We start from the raw sequence: 21,508 nt of genomic DNA, 5'->3' as shown, positions 1-21,508 counted from the left end.
CGCCCCAATTCCATCTGACTCTCCTCCCCTAGTCCTCGCCCTGCTCTCCTGGATCCCCACTGCCACACAACTTTTTTTGCCGGCCCCCTTTTCTATCTTCTTCACCCGTATTCCTTCCCAACAAGCCCCTCATTCCCATCGATTCTCCTGGAGCCAGATCTGCCCTTTCTTTTCTGCTTGGTTTGTACTTTTTCTTAAAAACTTTCCAGAGGTGGAAACATGGGTAAGAGTGCTATTGGAGAGGGAGCTCCAGGTGGACACTGCTGTTTTAACCACCATATTGTCTTGACCTGTTCTGAGCAGAGTTGGATGACATTGCAGTTAAAAGGCTACTGGCAGTCCACCTCTATTATTGCTGCTTCTGTTGCTCTCACTGACTCAGGTCTACTAATGATGGGGAATCTGAAGAAAAATGCTAGTGTAGACACTGCCTTAGGCTTGTCTCCAAATCCCTCCTCTCTTATATATTTTAGAGTTCTGTTAATAAAGTTAGATTTCCTAATTAAATGAAGGTGTCACCCTTTCATCAACCTCTTTTGGTGCCTTGGTTGAATCTTCTAGGCTTTGTTCTCTGGGATAAAATTGTTGTGTCATGATGTTGTATGTGTACCTTGTGTCAACCTGGAAGATGGTTAGTTTGATTTTACTGTCTCTCTCAAGAATGGGACTACTCAGTGAAACAGATAAGGCAGATTGCTTGCCTTTTGTTTGGAGTTTTATGGAGATAGGTGGGAAGGGGAGTTGGCAGGGCTGTGGAGGGAGACATAGTTTTCCAAACTGTGACAACTGGTGTCTGGGAGAGGTGGTAAGTATCTTACTGAAACAATCTCAACATCACTCATCACTTGAGCAAGATTTAAAATGAAACTTTTTAAAGATGAGAAAACACTTTGAAATACTTGGTTGAAAGGTACTATATACTGCTAAGTAATATTCTCTTTAAGGGTTCATTCTTCTTTACTGCTGTGCTAGTCCTGTAGACTTCAGGGCATTATTATGTTGGAAGAGGGTGGAGAGCGGAGTCCTGATCATCAAATAATGTTCCTCCAAATAAATGACAGATGCTAAGTTGGGTGATAGTGTTGTCTGCTGCATCAGAAGTGGTACAAATTAAAGGGGCTATATGATGCAGAACTTGAACGCTGGGATAGAAAGTGCAGTCGTGGAGAATCAGTACTTACAAGAGGAGGCTGGAGGTGGGGAAAGAGAAGGACAGTTCAGATGGAAAAACTTTGATTTGCCTATAAGGACTAATGGGATTTTTTTTTTAATGTGAAACCCAGTAGTATGAGATAAAGTGGATGCATTGGTCAAAAGAAAAGGAGTACTTGTGGCACCTTAGAGACTAACCAATTTATTTGAGCATGAGCTTTCGTGAGCTACAGCTCACTTCATCGGATGCATACCGTGGAAACTGCAGCAGACTTTATATACACACAGAGATCATGAAACAATACCTCCTCCCACCCCACTGTCCTGCTGGTAATAGCTTATCTAAAGTGATCATCAAGTTGGGCCATTTCCAGCACAAATCCAGGTTTTCTCACCCTCCACCCCCCCCCCCCCCACAAACTCACTCTCCTGCTGGTAATAGCCCATCCAAAGTGACAACTAAGTGAGCTGTAGCTCACGAAAGCTCATGCTCAAATAAATTGGTTAGTCTCTAAGGTGCCACAAGTACTCCTTTTCTTTTTGCGAATACAGACTAACACGGCTGCTACTCTGAAACCTCTCTTCACAATGTGCATGATAATCAAGGTGGGCCATTTCCAGCACAAATCCAGGTTTTCTCACCCCCCCACCACTCCCATACACGCACAAACTCACTCTCCTGCTGGAGAGTGGTCAGTTTGGATGAGCTATTACCAGCAGGAGAGTGAGTTTGTGCGTGTATGGGAGTGGGGGGGGGGGTGAGAAAACCTGGATTTGTGCAGGAAATGGCCCACCTTGATTATCATGCACATTGTAGGGAGAGTGGTCACTTTGGATAAGCTATTACCAGCAGGAGAGTGAGTTTGTGTGTGTGGTTTTTGGAGGGGGGTGAGTGGGTGAGAGAACCTGGATTTGTGCAGGAAATGGCCCACCTTGATTATCATGCACATTGTAGGGAGAGTGGTCACTTTGGATGGGCTATTACCAGCAGGAGAGTGAGTTTGTGTGTGTGGGAGGGGTGGAGGGTGAGAAAACCTGGATTTGTGCTGGAAATGGCCCAACTTGATGATCACTTTAGATAAGCTATTACCAGCAGGACAGTGGGGTGGGAGGAGGTATTGTTTCATGATCTCTCTGTGTATATAATGTCTTCTGCAATTTCCACAGTATGCATCCGATGAAGTGAGCTGTAGCTCACGAAAGCTCATGCTCAAATAAATTGGTTAGTCTCTAAGGTGCCACAAGTACTCCTTTTCTTTTTGCGAATACAGGCTGTTACTCTGAAATTGGTCAAAAGTTAGAATTCTAGATCACATAAATTAAAGCTCTGGGATCAAGGTGTGGGAGAGAAGGGAGGGGAGTTTTTTTGTTTGGGTTTTTTAGTCTTAAGGACCAGTTTTAAAGAGACTGGTTTATTTTTTGGTTGCTAAAAAAACACAGTTTGTGAAATTGTTTATAAATCTTTGTCCAAATGCAATAAGGTCTTGTGTAAACACAAATGTTTACAGACTTGTATAATTGACACAGTGATACTGATCTAACTTATTCCTGTACAGGAAGATGTATAAGCGCTTCTGCACCAGTATAATTGCATCAATAGTGAGGTTAAACCAGTTTTAACTATATCAATAAAATATCACACTCCTAACTGACCTAGCTATACCAATCCAAAACCTCTAAGTGTAGACCAGCTCTAAGTGTAGTTTGTACTGGGAATAATCAGCTGCATTCAGTGAACAATATTTTCTGATATGTCCTCCTGTCTGCAGTCAGTTCAAATTATACAACATAGGCAAAGATACAATGATCTTATGTAGCAAGATAATTTTGGGGAAAGTTGATTGAGAAACCTGTAACTACTTGGTTCCTGATGACCATGAACAAACATTATTATAGGATCCACTCTGGCCTTCAGTTGGAGTGGGCTATGCTTGTCAATGTCATGGAAGATCTGAAGATTTCAGATCAGGGTCACTTGATTGTTTTGATGGTGCTTAGACCTCCACAGTTGTTGATGAGATCGTGGTTTGAAAAATCTATTTATCCAGGAAAATGAGAACTGGCCCTGATGGGTAAGGAAATATATGCTAACAATTTACTAATTGAATTTCAAATGAATGCTTACGTTTCTAGCCCTTATAATTCAGAAGGTAGCATTCTGATTGTAAAACAGTAGTGTCCTCTTCCTGAGTCTGAAGGTAGGCAGCTGCAGAATTGAATCAACAAAATTGCCTCAATTCAATTTCCTCAAATTCCCTCTCATGCTTGCGCTGCTGCCCCAGGGATCTCCCTGCATAAGTGTCCTTAGAAAGTTTTTTTTACAGACAGTATTTCCTGTTATGGTCTCTGAATTTTGCATGTATCTTAAAGTGCCATGAAAAAATAACTACTGTCTTTAGTCTCTTCAGTAATGTATTTGGTAGAAATAGATTGTATTTCACTTATTTAAAGCCCACTGATTGACCTTTTTAAAAAAACAACAACCACCCTAAATATTAATGACAGAACTGGAAGTGTGAGTTAGTCTTATCTCTCATTGCTTTGAGGACATGTGTTCCTTATAATTTTATAAAACACAGGTTCTTCTTCACTCAGCGCACAGTCAACTTGTAGAACTCCTTGCCTAGGAGGTTGTGAAGGCTAGGACTATAACAGGGTTTAAAAGAGAACTGGATAAATTCATGGAGGTTAAGTCCATTAATGGCTATTAGCAAGGAACGGTGTCCCTAGCCTCTGTTTGTCAGAGGGTGGAGATGGATGGCAGGAGAGAGATCACTAGATCATTACCTGTTAGGTTCATGCCCTCTGGGGCACCTGGCATTGGCCACTGTCAGTAGACAGGATACTGGGCTGGAGGGACCTTTGATCTGACCCAGTATGGCCATTCTTATGTTCTTACAATCGTATTGTGGTTGCTACAAAAGTAAAATGTCTACTTGTATTTGCATTCTCAAGGAAACTCTTATCAAAGTGCATGCTTCTTATGTAATGGGAGATTAGGCTGCTTAAATGTTTATTGCAGGATAACTGTGAAAGGCCCATTTGTTTCTTGCCTCATTACATTTTATATTTACCTTTAATTGATTCAAATAACTGTTGAAGATGTGAAATCCATCCTGCTAATTAGAAGGAAATATGAGTTTTAGAAAACTAATGTTAGTTTGACCTGCTTGAGAATTTATTGGCAGAGTCCTGACTGCTATTTATAGTAACTTGGTTTTCAGATATCTATGCTACCTCTTTCCAGCCTTCTGAAGGAATGGAGGGCCATTTTGTAAAGTTTGTATTATATTAATGCTGCAAAGAGAAGTATGGTCATCTGCATGGTCTGTCAAAGCTAAGTTGTTAACACTGTAATTGTAGAACTTAGATGCCTTCAAACAAAAGGGTTTGAAACATACTGGGTGTACCAAATTTTCTTCTGTCAGACAGATAAAACTCCTGTTCACATCCAGCACTTTTACAAGAAAATTAAGAGCATATTTCTCTATTAGATCCCATGTAAAACGTATGTTAAAAATGTTAAGGATGCAAAGTCAAGCACTCAAAAGTTGGAAAATGCCAGAATTAAGGTTGCTCATACACTGTACCATAAAATATATGTACAATCTTAAATTACAGGACCATGTACTATTTTTAATAGGACAGTTGCCCTATTCATTGCACAGTGTGGACAGTGCTTGCTGAATGGTTATCTATTCTCTTTGTTCTCATTATTTGGTGTATGTCCTCCATGCCATATTTACTGCACAGCATCCAAACCCTGCCCTCAATACAGAACTGTTGATTTCCTCATGGGCTTTTCTGTGGTACTGATCATGAAGCACTCAGTACCATAAACTTATCTTCATAACATATCCTTTGAAGTGTGGATGGGGAACGAGGCACAAAGAAACAAAGGTCAAATGTGTCAATTTTGGGTGTCCAACCTGAGACACCTAGGGCCTGTTATTTTTTCAGAGTCCCTAGCATTTTTATAGCACTAGATATGTTCTGTGCACATTTATCTTTGACTTCAGCTGCAACTGAATGCCCTGTGAGTGCCCTTTGGTAAATCTACCCCCAAGTTTCTCAAGTTGGGCACTAATAAAATAAGGAACACACAAACAAAAACTTTGCAGAGGACCACTTTGCAGAGGGCCACTTGCCCAGCATCATATAAGAACTTTGTGGGAGAGACAGGGATAAAATCTAATTATTCACAGTGTCATTCAGTTGTCATAACCATAAGGCCATCCTTTGTCTTCCTGCAGTCCCCTGCCTCACAGTGCATCTTTCATTTTCTGCAACAAATGAGGCAGGGGTCCCATAGACAATTCTGATTTACTACATAAACTGGATTCATTCCCTGAGTACTGCCCATCTTGTGTACTGAGTGAGGCAGGGATCCTGTGGAGAAAAAATAGTGTATGATACTGTAGTTAAAGATTATCATAATGCATTTCAGAAGCAGCCTTAATTCTGGCATTTCATAACATCTGACTTTGCAACCTTTGCTTGACTTTGCAACCCTAATTTTCTTTTAATACAGTGGTTTTGAATGTAATGTTTGGGGTTTTTTGGGTTTTTTTTTTTTTTTTTTTTTTTGTTAAACTTAGGACCTAATACATCATGTGCAACTATATGGACTCCTCCCCTCCCTCCCCCCTCCCATGAGTCATCAGCAAGATAGAAACCTTTAGATCCACAGCACACATCTCTGACACTTGAGCTAACAGCATAACTGGTGGCAGTAAAAGGCTGTTTATCCTCTGTGAACCAGCCCCTGCGGCGAATAAAATACACACTTTGCCAGTGGGTTTCACAACTATTTGCTAGACAGCACAGGAATGTTGAGACTCAAGACTCATCGGTCTATTCCAGGCTCTGGAAAACAGAGTTCTCTAGTGGCTATAGAAGAGGGGTGGGGAACCTCTGGCCCGTGGGCCAAATTTGGCCCCCTGCTTAATTTCATCTGTCCCACGGCAAGTCTCCATGCTGTGGGCTGAAAGCCCTGAGCTTTGGTGCCCCCCCCCCGCTCCCTGTGGGCCTGGAGACATGAACTCTGGCTGGACCTGCTGCGGGGGGAAGCTAGGGTGCCAGGCCAGTTGGTTGGCTGCCCCTGCAGCCCCTAGGCGCAGGGGCGATCAAGAAAGCTCCAAGTCCGCATGCACCTACCTACGCCTGCAGGTGCCGCCCCCACACTCCCATTGGCCGGGGACTGTGGCCAATGGGAGCTGCGGGGGCGGTGGCTCTGGGCACAGGCAGCGCATACCGCGCAGAGCTGCCTGGCCACATCGTGGCAGCTTCCGGGAGCAGTGCAGAGCCAGGGCCGGGGGGAGCCTGCCTTAGCCCCACTGCACAGCTGACCAGGAGTAGCGTGAGATAAGCAGCACCTGGCCAGAGCCTGCATCCCGCACCCAACTCCCTCCCAGACCCCTCACCCTGAACCCCCTGCCCTAGCCATGAGCCCCCTTCCGCACCGCAACACCCTCCCAGAGCCCCCACCCCAACCCTGAGCCCACTCCCACACTTCAAACCCCTCAGCCCCCACCCACAGCCCCCTCCTGCACCCTGAACCCCTCATTTCTGGCCCCACTGTGGAGTCTGGGAGAAGCTCCGTGCCCCCTGTGTGCGGCCTGTGTGCTGTGTTTTTGGGTTTTTTTTTCCTTTTCTGTGGGTCAGTGACCCCCGATAGAAAAAAGGTTTCCCTCCCACCCCTGCTGTAGACCCTTCTTTACCTCTCCATCCTCTGTACCCCTTCTGCCTCTTCCCCAGCACATACCCCTGAAGCTTGGCTATTTCTATGCCTCTGTCATCAGTCCCTGGCAATCAGGAGAAGCAACTGTAGGGGAAGTCCTGCTTAGCCTCTGGACTGTTGTGCTGGAGCATGCCCAGTACAGTCAGAATCTTTGGAGAATTTATCTGTCAAACTAAGAAGCCTCTACTGAACATGTGAAAACTCTGACTTTTCTGCGGCTTTTAACTTGGCCATATTTGGGTGGATTTTGATGGAGATAGCCAAAAGGCACATCCTTGACACTAATGTGATGTCCTGTCCAATTGCCAAATGTTAAGTCTCTGCTTCAAAGCATGGAGGTGCTAGAGCTTCTCAACAAAACGGTCATAAGAATTTTTAAACATGGGTACAACAACATATTTTTCCCTTACCTCATCCTGAGAAACTGTTGAATATTTTTGCATAGACAATTATTGTTGTTTAAAAAAGTTAATATGCAGCAGAGGACTGATATGGGAAAAGCCTGGATGAAAGTTTAAATTCAAAATAAGGTCTTGTAATGGAAAGTATTAGGTAACCTTAACTCTAGGTGTCACTACCAGCTGCATATACATGCTTTACAGTCTAAACCCTGTTCTAAATATACCATTAAGGAGAGGAGTTCTTGCCATAGACTTGGAAAACTTTTCACGTAATATCAAAGGACAGTTCTCTTATACATCAGAACAGCACTCTATCAAGCTCTTCTTCTCTAGCTAAGATTTCCTACTGTAACTGTATTGTTTTCCCTTTTCTGATGGAATGGAATGATCATGAGAACTTCAACAAATACTTTGTTTTGGTTTGTCCACGTTTTCCACTTCTCAAATAGGTTATGGTCCTTTCCACTAAAACAGAGTATAGTTCTAGGATTCTAGATGGATTACTAGTTGTAGAATTACTACGTGGAAATGATAGAATTATCAATAATAATGCAGAAAAAGCAAAGCACTCAAATATTTTTGTTATGTATTTGGGGAAAAAAAACAGATGATATGGTGATGATATACTCTTTCCATTCCATGAGTAACTCTGGTGGATGTTAAACAGAAGCTGCTAAAGTTTTTTAAAATCAGGATGTCCAGATAACTTGGATCCAAGAAGTTTAAAAGAGCTGGCTGAGGAGCTCACTGGACTGTTAAGGTTGATTTTTCAATAAGTCTTAGAGCATTGGGAAAGTTTCAGAAGACTGGAAGACAGATAATGTGCCAGTCCTTAAAAAGGATAAATGGATGACCCATGTAATTATGGGCCTGTCAGCCTGACATTATCCAGGGCAAGATAGTGGAGTTGCCCACATGAGAAATTATTAATAAAGAATTAAAGAACGGTAATGCAAATCAGCAAGGGTTTAAGGAAAATAGATCCTGTCAGACTAACTTGATAGCTTTTTTCATGAGATTACAAGTTTGGTTGATTAAAGGTGACAGTGTTTGATGTAATACATTTTGACTTCTGTAAAGTGTTTGATATGGTACTGCGTGACATTTTGATTTTTTTTAAAAAAACACCAGAACAATATAAAATTAACATGGCACATGGTAAGTGTATTGAAAATTGGCTAACTCATGGGTCTCAAAATATAATTGTAAATGGGAAATTGTTATTAAGAGGATTTTTCTTGTAGCATCCCGCATGGATTGGTTCTTGGCCCTATGATATTTGTCAGTGATCTGGAAGAAAACACAAAATCATTACTGATAAAATTTGCAGATGATCCCAAAATTGAGGGTGTTGTAAATAATGAAGAGAAGAGGTCACTGATTCAGCGCAATCTGGATTGCTTGGTAAACTGGGAACAAACAACCAATATGCATTTTTAATATGCCGAAAGTAAAGGTATACATCTAGGAATAAAGAACGTAGGCCATACTTCCATCATGGGGGACTCTATCCTGGGAAGGAGTGACTCTGAAAAAATCTCGTAGTTGTGGTTGTAGTAGATAATCAGCTGCACTTAACTGCCTGGTGAGACGCTGTGGCCAAAAGATCTAGTGCCATCCTGGGATGCATAAACAGGGGATTTTTGTGTAGGAGTAAAGAGGTTATTTTACCTCTATATTTAGCCAGAGGATGTTACTGCTGCTGGAATACTGTGTCCAGTTCTGATGTCAACAATTCAAGAAGGATGTTGATTGCAGGATAACTGTGAAAGGCCTATTGGAGAGGGCTCCGAGAAGGGCCACAAGAATGATTAAAGGATTAGAAAACATGCCTTATAGTGATAGATTGAGCTCCCTGAGTCTATTTCAAAGAGAAGGTTAAGGGATGACTTGATTACAGTCTGTAAGTCTAACAAATATTTGATAGTGGGCTCTTCTAGCAGGGAAAGGTATAACATGATCCAATGGCTGGAAGTTGAAGCTAGACAAATTCAGACTGGAAATAAGGCATAAATTTTTAATGGTGAGAGCAATTAACTAATCGAACAGTTTACCAAGGGTTGTGGTGGATTCTCTCACTGTCAAGTTTAAAATCAAGATTGGATGTTTTTCTAAAAGATATGCTCTAGGAATTATTTTGGGGAAGTTCAAAGGCCTTTGTTACACAGAAGGGCAGACTAGGTGATCATAGTGGTCCCTTCTGGCCTTGGAATCTATCTGGATCCAGTCAGTGCTGCATCTTTATTGATGAAAGAAGTTGGTGTTGAGAATTTTGAAGTATTAACATACTCAGTGGTTTATAGCCAAGTGTAGCAAAGAAACTCAAAAAGAGTTCCTGATTAATCTGTATTTTTGAAAGTAGCTGCTAAAATAGAAATATCTTTCTAGAAAGTTGATCATTATTTATCAAGTGAAAAAGCATCCTAATATTCAGAAGTACTGTATTTTATGTATATTTAGGAATTGTTACTAAGGGCTTGTCTACATGGGACATTTAGAGAAATTAGTGTGAAATTTAAGTACAATATCTACTCTACACATGGTCATTTTTATTCCGCATTAAGAGTGCCTTGGATTATCCTAAACCACAAAAAGGCAGTTTTTGTCCTGGTCTAAGTTTTTGTCAACAGAAGCTGCCTTTTTTGCCGCAGGTTTGCATGCATCCACACCCAAATTTGATGTAAATTGACAAAACCCAGCCTTTCTGTTGCCCAAATAAAACCACTTCTGCAAATGAAAGTCCTCAGCAGACATAATTCAGCGGTCAAAATGCCAGTGTGGATACTGCATTGCCTGTGTCAGTTAGGAGTTCCCCAGCAACAGTCCCATGATGCCCTCTGTCTGCGACAGTGACCACACCAGTCACAATTTTGAACTCACTGCCCAGGAGTCACAGTGACCAGAAACCTGACCGCTTTAAAATTCCCAGTGTGTTTTGGAAATACCTTTTTCCTGTTACCTTACCTTTGCAGTCACAGCCAGTAACCCACCTTTTTTTGAACAGAGAGCATGGCTCAGTGCAAAGATAGAGCATCACCTAAATCTTGTTCTCCTGTCTGGATCAGGAAAAGAAGGTCCTGAATCTTCTTTGCATGCAGGGAGACAGGGCTGTACAAGTCCAGCTGCAGGGCAACCAGAGGAATAGGGCTTAGTATGCAGACATTGAAGAGCGAAAGCAAGCCCTGGGCTACAACAGGGAAAGAAGCAATGCTGGGTGAAGGACCTTCACCAGTTGTACTAGAAGGCAAGGGAGCAGAACAAAAAATTGGGTCCACCCATAAATCTGCCACTTCTAAAATGAGTTCCATTTCATAGGTGGCATAGACCTCTCCACAGTTCTGCCAGTTCTACATTGAGCTGCATTCCACATGTGGCAGAGACACCACCATCACCCCAAAAGTGACAGTGGACACACTTCAAGATCTAGAGGAGGAAACCCCTACAGTGCCCAGCAAGAAGGGGAATAGGAAGGAGCATGCAGACCCTTCAGAGAATGACCAGCTCTTCAAAATACAGCTGGAAATGGGCCAGACCCTGACAATCCCAGATGAGCCTGTGTAGGAAGGGAAAAGGAGCTTAGGTGTATTGCTGCACTTTTTTTTTTTTTATGCATGACTCTTCCCTCCCAACCCCTCTTCATGGTGCCCAAAACCTCTGAGGCCCTCTTCTCCCCTTTCAAAATGGCAGCCATTAGTGTACAGTCAGAGAACAAAGGAATTGGCTTTTACAATAGCCAGGTTTTTTTTTTTAATTAATAGCTTAGTAGCCAACATGTTTTGATACCAAGATGGCTGAAATTTTTTTATAAAACACTACATATCAAGTCATTGCAAATGAACAGAAAGATACCAACACTGATATCTGAGCCTAAAAAGCAATCGGTGTCTGTCCAGTTGGAATACCTGCTTTTTAAGCATACACTTGTACAGTACACATATAATGTAAACATTGCAGAGGACAGTGATTTGGTTTTAAGTCTGATTTCCCAGTCCAACAAAACAAATCATCCTGCGGTATGGAGGAAGTGTTCATTGCTCAGGGGGCTCACTTTTCTTTAGCTTGCAGAACTAGGCAGTGGGGAAAGCCCTTCTTCCCTTGTGGAGAATTTTGTTGAACTGTACACAGATGATGTCATTGAGATTGTTACAGAGGACAAAAGAGACATTTTCTAGGAGATACTCTGATCCTGAGCCTAACCAGTCCTCATATGTTGCTGATGGGGAGAATAGGCATTGGACAGATGGCATTATCGAGACCGAGCAAAAGCAGAAGGACCAAGAAGTGCCCCAAGAAATATTCCAAGAAATGTTATGATTCTGTTCAAGCACCAAACACAGGTGTTGCACAGTAATCTGGAGCAAAATGCCCAAATACCACCACCCATCAGCAGGTGCACTCCATGGACAACTCTATATACACACAGGACCATATACACATCCCAGTCCCCCCAAAAAAGACTCCGGCATAACTTTATCCCTTTTGTTGAATACCCGTGGAAAATAAAAACTATGACTAATACGACTTCTGATTACAACTTTGCTTTCATGCATGTAATAAAGGTTTTATTTGAGTTTACTGTTTGTTTTTTGCACTCAGTCTTTTTAAAAAATAACAGTATTTGTATTGGTGTCCCCAAACAGAAATGACATAGGCCAAAACACCACTCCCCTCTCACCAGATTCACAGCAGGAATTTATAAATATTGCCATTGAAGCCAAATATACAAAGTACACAAAAGCAGCATGCTGATATACTATGGCAAACTGCAATACCATGACACACTCTTTTAAGGCCTTCCTGAGCCATACAGCTTCTTTGTAGGCTCTTGTAACTGCCCTTATGTCTGGCTGTTCAAAATAGGCAGTCTTTCCATTTCACCTCCTCCATGCTGCCGGTAATGTTTCCTCCTTTGCTTTCACAAATGTGTAATACACAACATGCAGCAATAATATACAAAAATATTTGGCTGGCTGAGATCCAGCCTAGTTATGAGGCATTGTCAGCATCCTTTGCACATTCAGCAGTCATCCTGGTGCTGTCTGGGTGTCCAGAGTAAGCTTTAGTGAGCCAAAGAAACAAAGGATGGGCCGGGTCTCTGGAATCACTACTGGCATTTCAAGCCATCAATGTGAATATGCCAGTAAGGGAAGACTGTCCCTGCCTCATCTTTTGCAAAAATCTTGTATGCCTAAATATGCTCTTCCCTGACCAGCCAATGTCAGAAAAATGTTCCTGGTGATCCAGCTGTGATTGTATAAGCGTTGAAGAGTAACCCTTTCCCATCACATTCTTAGTGGCAAGGTCAGAATCAGGATACGCATCCCATCAATCACCCCACCTCAATTCAGGAAGCCCCTTGCTTGAAATCCCTCTATTTCTTGGACAGTGCCCTGAGTCTCAATCCTGTGCAGCAGGATATGCTTAATATTCTTGCACCTTCATATGAAAACTGTCTCCATTGTGGATTTTCCAACCTTGAACTGACTGTTTGCAGTGCTGGACTGCAACCTTCTAGGTGACTGCCACCTGATTTCCCCCCCCCCCCCACTCTTTTATTATAAATCTAAATGAATAATTCTGAGACACAAATTGTTTAAGTAGAGTTAGGGTTGAGAGTACATATCTCTTAATTTAGGGCAAAACCATAACAGGGATGTTATAATGCTTATTTCTGAGGTAATTACAAGCCCACAAATTCAGTGGTAAGTTTAAATTTAAAAGAAATCCAAACGTAAGGCTTGTAAATGCACGATTAGGGCATGTAAACAACCTTAATGTTTACTGGTAATGATGAGGAATTCATTTATGAGTACTCTAATGCATTCTGGTGTTTGTGGTCCTAGATTAGATTAGATTAAACAGATTTCTAAAGACACTTTTTCCCCCGTAGTGGTGTCACTGCAGGTAAGAATTAATATTGTTTGTTGGTCTAACAACACATTTCCATATCTTGACATATTATATTTCTTCTATGGTTTTTGTCTAAGATTTTTTTTTTAACTTTTAAGCTCTTAAAAAAATTATAGGTGAATACTAAAGGAGAAACCTAAAGAAAATACTACAGTGTGACATTCCTAATGATTTGAAGATATGTAGTATCAACTTTTTTTTTAGGGCTAGATTCACCAGTACACTCTAAGTGCTTTATGCCACTCTGGGGCAGAGCCAGACTGCTAAAGCATCAGTGCTAGTTTAACCTGGGTTTACAACTGCTTTGTGTCACCAGAGAAACATTAAGAAACCAGAGTTGTACATTTCAGTTCTTCTCTACGTAGGTGTCAGTGTGGATCCCACTTAAGGTGCACATGGCATCTCAGGCATGTGCAACTGGATATTTTTGGAAAGCAATGTCTATCCAGGCTGCACAAATGCCTTTGTGTCGCCTCATGTTCTGGTACATGGGCATAAAGGGTGGGGCAATGCCAACCCTCCCTCAGTTGCTTGAGATCTGTGTACTCCCTGTCCAAGCATCATGTGCTCAAGTGAGTCAGGGTTCCACCCCAGGTTCTGCAAGAATTCACTTGGTGGCAGGACTCAAAGAATTTATGAAATAGGGTTATCTTGTAGTTGACCCCCTTCTGTGACTCTCATCACAGGTGCATTGGGGCAGGTTGGGGTGCCCACCTGAACCATCTACAGATGAAGGGCATCTGGTGATGATTTGAAACTGCATCTGAATGTTCTGAAGTGCAGGGCCATCTGACTGGCCTGTGTGGCATTGCTGTCTGTCCTGAAGTGCTCTATGGTGCTGATGTTGACAGACCACATGTCCACAATACGTTACATTAATAAGCAGGGTGATGCATAATCATCCCTTCTGTGCCAGGAAGCCTTCAGATCATGGACTTGGTGTCACCACAGGGTAACCTCACTGGCCTTACACTTTCCAGGTACTATCAATGATCTGGCACGCTTCCCAAGCAGGCACGTGGTAACTAACCATAAGCGCATGCTGCAGACATCCATTATAGAGTCAATATTTTGCCAATGCGAAATTCCCTCAATAGATCTGTTCTAGAGGAGGCACAAGCCCATGATAGTTACCAGATGCCTTTCTATAACAATGATCTCCAACCTTCCTATATGACTTTTTGATTTTCCTGGTCCTCCAAGATGATATCTAAAATCAGGTGGGACAAAACAATACTGATTCTGACAGCTTCCTGTTGGCTGAGGTAATTGTGGCCATCAGATCTCTTGCACATGTCAGTTTGGTCTCCCATCTATGTCCTGATTTGCCCAGACGTGGGGGTGTTTTCACAGAACCACGACCAGATGTTGCACCCACATCTGCAGTCATTGCAGCTGGCAGCCTGGATGAGCATGGCTGACAAAGGCTCTTCTCGACAAGTGCAAGGAAACCACATACTGAGCAGAAAGCCACTAGTAGGAAGAACTTCTTGAAATGGAAATGGTTCTTCATATTGGTAGGCTGACATAATCTGGACCCAGTTGAGACTCTCATACCACAGATCCTCAACTATAAGCATTTAGTTCTTGCAAAATTCACCTTGCAGCAATATCAGCAGGTTATGCGCCAATACAATTGTACTTAGTCTTGCATTCAACATATTGATATTCCTCATCAAATGTTGGAGCAGACTCCACCAGGGCACTTGTATCATCTTCAGCCTGCTTCAGAAATATGCTGATATCTAAGATATGTGAATCAGCAACAAGGAACAGCCCACTGACTTGTCATTATGCCCTTGACACAGTGGTTAAGTCTGATGCCAAATTCGGAACAACTTCAATTATTATTTGACTGATATCGCTGTCACTCCTCGAGTCCAGCATCCGGGTGGGGATACTGCTTACCAGTCACCTACTGTGGGATCCAAACTGAGACAAAAAGAAGAATAGGAGTACTTGTGGCACCTTAGAGACTAACCAATTTATTTGAGCATAAGCTTTCGTGAGCTACAGCTCCGATGAAGTGAGCTGTAGCTCACGAAAGCTTATGCTCAAATAAATTGGTTAGTCTCTAAGGTGCCACAAGTACTCCTTTTCTTTTTGCGAATACAGACTAATACGGCTGTTACTCTGAAAAAAGAAGAATGAAGTTACTTCTCTGTGGTAACTGTGTGATGGGTTTTTTTTGTTTTGTTTTGTTTTTTGAGATGATGTAGTCAATGTGGCTCCCATGACCCACCCCTTATTCCTGCTTTTTGAAGTTCTTTGCAACATGGGCTTTGAATTATAAGGGAACTGAGGGAGGGTCACAGCCTTTTGTGCCCTCATATCGGAGCATGGGGAGGCACAGGCTGCATGTGTGGCCTTGACAGAGATTGCTATTGAAAAATATCTGATCTCACACACGAGGCACATGGGCACCTTCAGTGGGATTCATACTAACTATAACATTTCAAAACCCCACAATTTCTGTAGGGTAAGTAACCATTCTTTTTTCCCATCACTCACTCCTGCTCTCACATCTTTCATTACACTTCCCTGTGTGCACACACCCCAGTGTCATACTCCTACCCCGCCTGTTTGAGTAGATACAGTGCAACAAGTGTGTGTGTGTGTGTGTATTCATATATATATATATATATATATATATATATATATAATTTTTTTAAAGAAACTTTTAAAATTAAGGTGTGGGGGGTTTTTGTTTTTATTTTTGTTTTGGGGTTTTTTTTGTTTTTTGTTGTTTTTTTTTTGTCCTCCTTTTTTGCCAATATTCTTTATAACCAAAAGATTTATCCTTCAGCGTAGGCTGGCACATAAAATCTTCTTCAGAGAAACTCATACCTTCCATCACCATTTGTTCTTAATGGGACTGAGGCCACTGGCTGCATTTAACAGTAGTCAATATTTATATTATGGAGGCTCAAATTAGGAGGACGGCAGTCCCATTGTGCTGGGTGCTCTGCAAAGAAAGAAAAAGACCGTCTCTGGCCTGAAGGGCAAAGGTGAAGACAAGTTACATTCAGAGAAGATAGAATTTTCTTATGAAGTCAGAAGGCAAGAAAGAGTAGATGAATAGAGTCAGTTGACATCTTTACTAAGGAAAGCCTGTGGCTTCAGTCCCTTTTGAGGACAGTATGAGATAGCAGCCATTTTGAAAGAGGTAAATTCTCCTCTGAAGCTTTCTTAAGAACACTATTCTTCAGTTTCTTTTGAAGGAAAAACTTCCAGTTACAAAGAAGGGAAAAAATGACTACTCTTCCTAAATCCTTAAAAAAACTACATTTTACCAGATCTACCCAAAATTTACATTACTGGACAATTGTTAGTGTAGATAGACAGTGCCTGCAATTAAATCATTTGTGGGGGCTGTGGGTGTGGAATGTTTTGGCAGACAGTGCTAAATTTCTTAAAGGACCCATTTGAAAACTTTAACTCTAACCAATTTACATGTAAGTTCTCAGACCATTTTTTTTCTGTACAAAGAGATCAAGGGCCTGATTTACACTAGGAAATTAGATCACTATAACTGTCACTCAGGGGTGTGAAAAATCCACACCCCTGAACAATGCAATTAAACTGACCTAACCTCTGGTTTAGACAGCAGTAGGTTGACGGAACCTAGCTACCGCCTCTTGGGGAGGTGGATTGCCTATGCCAACAGAAGTCCTCCTGTTGGCATAGGTAGTGTCTTCACTGAAGTGCTATAGCAGTGCCACCGTAGCACCTCAAAGTGTAGACAGGCCTTAAGAGTTGAACCCACAAAGCAACTTAGGCTCTTAACTTCCATTGGAGTCAGGAGCCTAAGTTGCTTTGTGGATTCCACTCTTACGTGCTATAACTTGGGGAAGGATAAGCTATATTTCACACTCTCATACCTAAAAGGCTGAATCCCTGGAAGTGCAGAACTCAACTATGGATAAGGCCCTTTGTTTTTGATTTTTAATTATTTCCCAGGAATTTATTGGGTTTTATTTAAAAACTTGAAAAAAATTGGGGGAAAATTGGTAAAAACTGAAAATGAAGGAATGTGGCAGTTGAAGCCCAGTGCCCAGACTTCTCCCCCACCCAACAGTCAGTACGCCAACCCCACAGAACCACATGCAAATGTCAGAACTGCTGATGTCTTCAGTATTCCCTTTGGCTGTAAAGGAGCTGCCTTCTGGTGTTGCTGCAGGTGAAGGGGAGGTACCACCCTCTGGGAATTACAGTGCTGCAGCCTATGTAGTGATCTGGAACAGATGGTGTTTTGGTCATGGCCCATGCCTGGCTCACTAAGGGGCATGGGAGGGCTCTGCTAGCCTCTTTCCTTTTAATTTGGTATTGTTGGCACTTGCATCTACATGGCAATATATTCTTCTTACTTGTCTTTTGGTAGCAGACACTTGGCTGCCATTCCCACAGCAGGGAGACAAGTCAAACTGTCATTTCACAAGAGAAAAAGACAGAACTCCTTTTTCCCATTGAGAACTGTTTTTAAAAGAGAGTTCCTTTACATTCTAGGTCTTCTGGTATAGGAGGTTCACATGTATGTACCCCAAACAGTATAACTTAATTATTCACACAAGGGATTCATGTGCAGTTTTGACCCATTCGTTAAATTTGGATGTTTACTTTTTAAAAAATTTGTTATGCCACTGCAGCTTCCTCAGTGCTAGTTGAGTTTGTGTATATTTTACATAGCTGTATATTTCTGTGCATCCTTATATCCATGTTACTAGAAATTATAGATTTCATAATACATGAGAAAAGCTTTTTCTGGTATGACTCATATTTCCTTATAAATCTTTCCAATGCCGGTCAATTTAAAAGAGAGCGTACAGTGGATTACACTTTGTGCATGTTACAACAGTGTGTGTGCTTCTCTCTCATTCAAATTCACAAGTGATTCGTGGGTATCCATCTCTGGCTTTATGTCCCAGGAATTTGAATACATACATTCAGATAGATCTATTTGCTATGGGAGGCCTCGGTACTTGGATGCTACAGTGATGGGCATGTTATAAAAATCTAGTTTTAAAAGTCTGCTGGACTTACTCATTTGACTCATATTAATAGGATTTAAAGAATCTATTTTACTTTTGGAGAAAATGAAAGTCATTTTAATTTCTGTACCTTCTGTTCTGTACTGAAAACAACATTTAAAATATTTTGTAAAGTGGTGTGAGAAGGATGACATTGAGCCTTAAGCTAAAATAGACTCATAGACTTTAATGCCAGAAGGCACTGTCATGATGATCTAGTCTGACCACCTGCACAGAAGTAAAGTCATGGCCCCATATAGCATAGACACACATGTTAAATGATTTATTTGAAAAGTGGATATGAGTGTGTGAAATCATTAATGGTGGATGGTATCAACTATCAGCAAGTAGTATAGACTTTAACCAAGACTGGCTGAGTGGGACCCATCCCCACTTTCCTTGCCAAGTTCCAGTTACTTTAACTTTATATGTTTCTGCTTCATAAATATATTTAAATATTAATAACTGTTTGCATTAAAGTAACTGTGTTCCCTCAAAATTTATTTTAATTGATTTCATATTCTTCCTTATAGACTTCATCTGAGAAGGAGCATTTAGGGGCTCTGGAATTACTATGCTTGTAGTTTAGTGTGGGTTTAAAACTTTGAATGTTAATGTGGCCAATTTTTCTATTTTTCCTCTCTCTCTCTCTCTTTTTTTTTTTTTTAAATTTCAGGTCACAGCCAAGTATGTCATCATCTTTATTACTGTGCAGTACAACGTTACCTACACCACTGGTAAGAATAAAGCAAATCCACCGTCTATTTCTCTATAGCATAACAACCCAATTATAAAAAGTTCTCCATTTATAAATAATAATGGTCTTACTGCTAACTCATTTCACTTGCATTTCACAGAATCTTTCTTATTTCTTTTTTGTCTTGGGGATTTCTAATGTTCTCACCACTATAACACCTAAGCTCCTAGTTCTTCACTAGTGATAAGCAATTACCACTTTTGATTTTTTTTGCTATAGTTAATACTGCTATTGCACCACAGCTTCACTTGATTAGGCATGGTGTGCCTTCCACTTGCTTTTTATAACTTGGTGCTTTTCATACCAAGTAGAATATTTTGTAACTCTGAACGTGGTTTCCTAAATGTTTCCCATTTTTAATCACACATTGTCTTATGTTCTTAAATGGATTAATTTATTTTTGTCTTTAAAAGTTACAGACATTACTTCAGGGATGACTATCTAAAATAGCTAGATCCTGAATAATGGCATAAGATATCAGAGGTCTGACTCACATACTTAGAATCATAGAATATCAGGGTTGGAAGGGACCTCAGGAGGTCATCTAGTCCAACCCCCTGCTCAAAGCAGGACCAATCCCCAATTAAATCATCCCAGCCAGGGCTTTCTCAAGCCTGACCTTAAAAACTTCTAAGGAAGGAGATTCCACCACCTCCCTAGGTAACGCATTCCAGTGTTTCACCACCCTCCTAGTGAAAAAGTTTTTCCTAATATCCAACCTAAACCTCCCCCACTGCAACTTGAGACCATTACTCCTTGTCCTGTCCTCTTCTACAACTGAGAATAGTCTAGAACCATCCTCTCTGGAACCACCTCTCAGGTAGTTGAAAGCAGCTATCAAATCCCCCCTCATTCTTCTCTTCTGCAGACTAAACAATCCCAGTTCCCTCAGCCTCTCCTCATAAGTCATGTGTTCCAGACCCCTAATAATTTTTGTTGCCCTTCGCTGGACTCTCTCCAATTTATCCACATCCTTCTTGTAGTGTGGGGCCCAAAACTGGACACAGTACTCCAGATGAGGCCTCACCAATGTCGAATAGAGGGGAACGATCACGTCCCTCGATCTGCTCGCTATGCCCCTACTTATACATCCCAAAATGCCATTGGCCTTCTTGGCAACAAGGGCACACTGCTGACTCATATCCAGCTTCTCGTCCACTGTCACCCCTAGGTCCTTTTCCACAGAACTGCTGTCTAGCCATTCGGTCCCTAGTCTGTAGCTGTGCATTGGGTTCTTCCGTCCTAAGTGCAGGACCCTGCACTTATCCTTATTGAACCTCATCAGATTTCTTTTGGCCCAATCCTCCAATTTGTCTAGGTCCCTCTGTATCCTATCCCTGCCCTCCAGCGTATCTACCACTCCTCCCAGTTTAGTGTCATCCGCAAATTTGCTGAGAGTGCAATCCACACCATCCTCCAGATCATTTATGAAGATATTGAACAAAACCGGCCCCAGGACCGACCCCGGGGCACTCCACTTGACACCGGCTGCCAACTAGACATGGAGCCATTGATCACTACCCGTTGAGCCCGACAATCTAGCCAACTTTCTACCCACCTTATAGTGCATTCATCCAGCCCATACTTCTTTAACCTGCTGACAAGAATACTTCTCGCTTCATGTCCCATCAGATAAATTTATTTTAAAATTACACAATTGACTTGAAATCTATCCAATATATATTTAAAAAATAACTTCAGGAACTACACCTGCCCTTGAGTCCTGTTACCAATTTTTGTAGGTGTAATCACATTTTCCTCTCTCTGTGTCTATGAGACACCTCACATCTTCCAACTCCTGCAACAAATGAGGCAGCAGTCCTATAGACAACAGCCTCATACACTGTACAACTCTGATTCATTCCTACAGCACTGTCCTTTCTCTGCACTGACAGAGGCAGAGGTGCTGTGGGAAAAAATAGCATATGGTCATGTAATTAAAGACTGTATTATAATGTATACACAGCAGGAGGTTGAACTATGGTTTTATGGGCACCCTTAATTCTGGCACCCTTCAGTACTTAATTTTGCAATCTTAACATTCCTTCAGCATAGTGTATTTTGGGTGTAATAAATAAATAAAATAATCCAACAACCCCACAACACTGAAAAAGCAGAATTTGACCCTAGTTTGTCACCAGCAAGGCTCAGACATTTATGTCCACTCTACAGATATCCACCACTTGAACTAACAGAGTAATTGGTAGCAGTAAGAGACTGTTATCTCCATGTGGGCCAGCCACAAGCAGGGGATGATTCGCACAGTTTATCAATAGGGCAAAGTGAAGATGAATATAGAGCAGAGGAATATAGAGACTCAAGTCTTGGGTTTAATTCCATATTCTGAAGGGGAGTGGTTTTTTTTAGTGGTTATAGACCTCTGTAATCCTCTTTCCACCCTCATGCTCCCATTCCCACCCCAACATTCCTTTCTCACCCTTCTGCATTCCTGTTAGACTTCCTCCTTTTCCTCCATGCTGCCTGGAAGCGAGTAACAGAAGCAGTGAGAGCACAGGCAAGA

The 21,508-nt window shown here is 41.6% G+C and overlaps 1 protein-coding gene across 4 annotated transcripts in view; it reads left to right on the top strand.

Moving 5' to 3' along the window:
- LOC144273877 (translocating chain-associated membrane protein 1-like) overlaps nt 1-21,508 on the top strand; it is a 53,150-nt gene that overhangs the window by 564 nt on the left and 31,078 nt on the right. For 2 of the 4 annotated variants that reach the window (XM_077832581.1, XM_077832580.1), the window contains exon 2: nt 18,907-18,967. The exons of 1 other annotated variant lie outside the window; for it this stretch is intronic. In XM_077832581.1, the coding sequence (XP_077688707.1) occupies nt 18,907-18,967 (61 nt within the window). Of the gene's footprint in view, nt 1-18,906; nt 18,968-21,508 lie in introns of those variants that run through there. One more of the 4 variants, XM_077832583.1, reaches the window with a different exon arrangement.

The sequence above is a fragment of the Eretmochelys imbricata genome, chromosome 13 (genome assembly GCF_965152235.1).
Source record: "Eretmochelys imbricata isolate rEreImb1 chromosome 13, rEreImb1.hap1, whole genome shotgun sequence".
Classification (NCBI taxonomy): domain Eukaryota; kingdom Metazoa; phylum Chordata; order Testudines; family Cheloniidae; genus Eretmochelys; species Eretmochelys imbricata.
The sequence above is the reverse complement of the archived record's forward strand: the minus strand, read 5'-3'. Positions and strand labels throughout refer to the sequence as shown.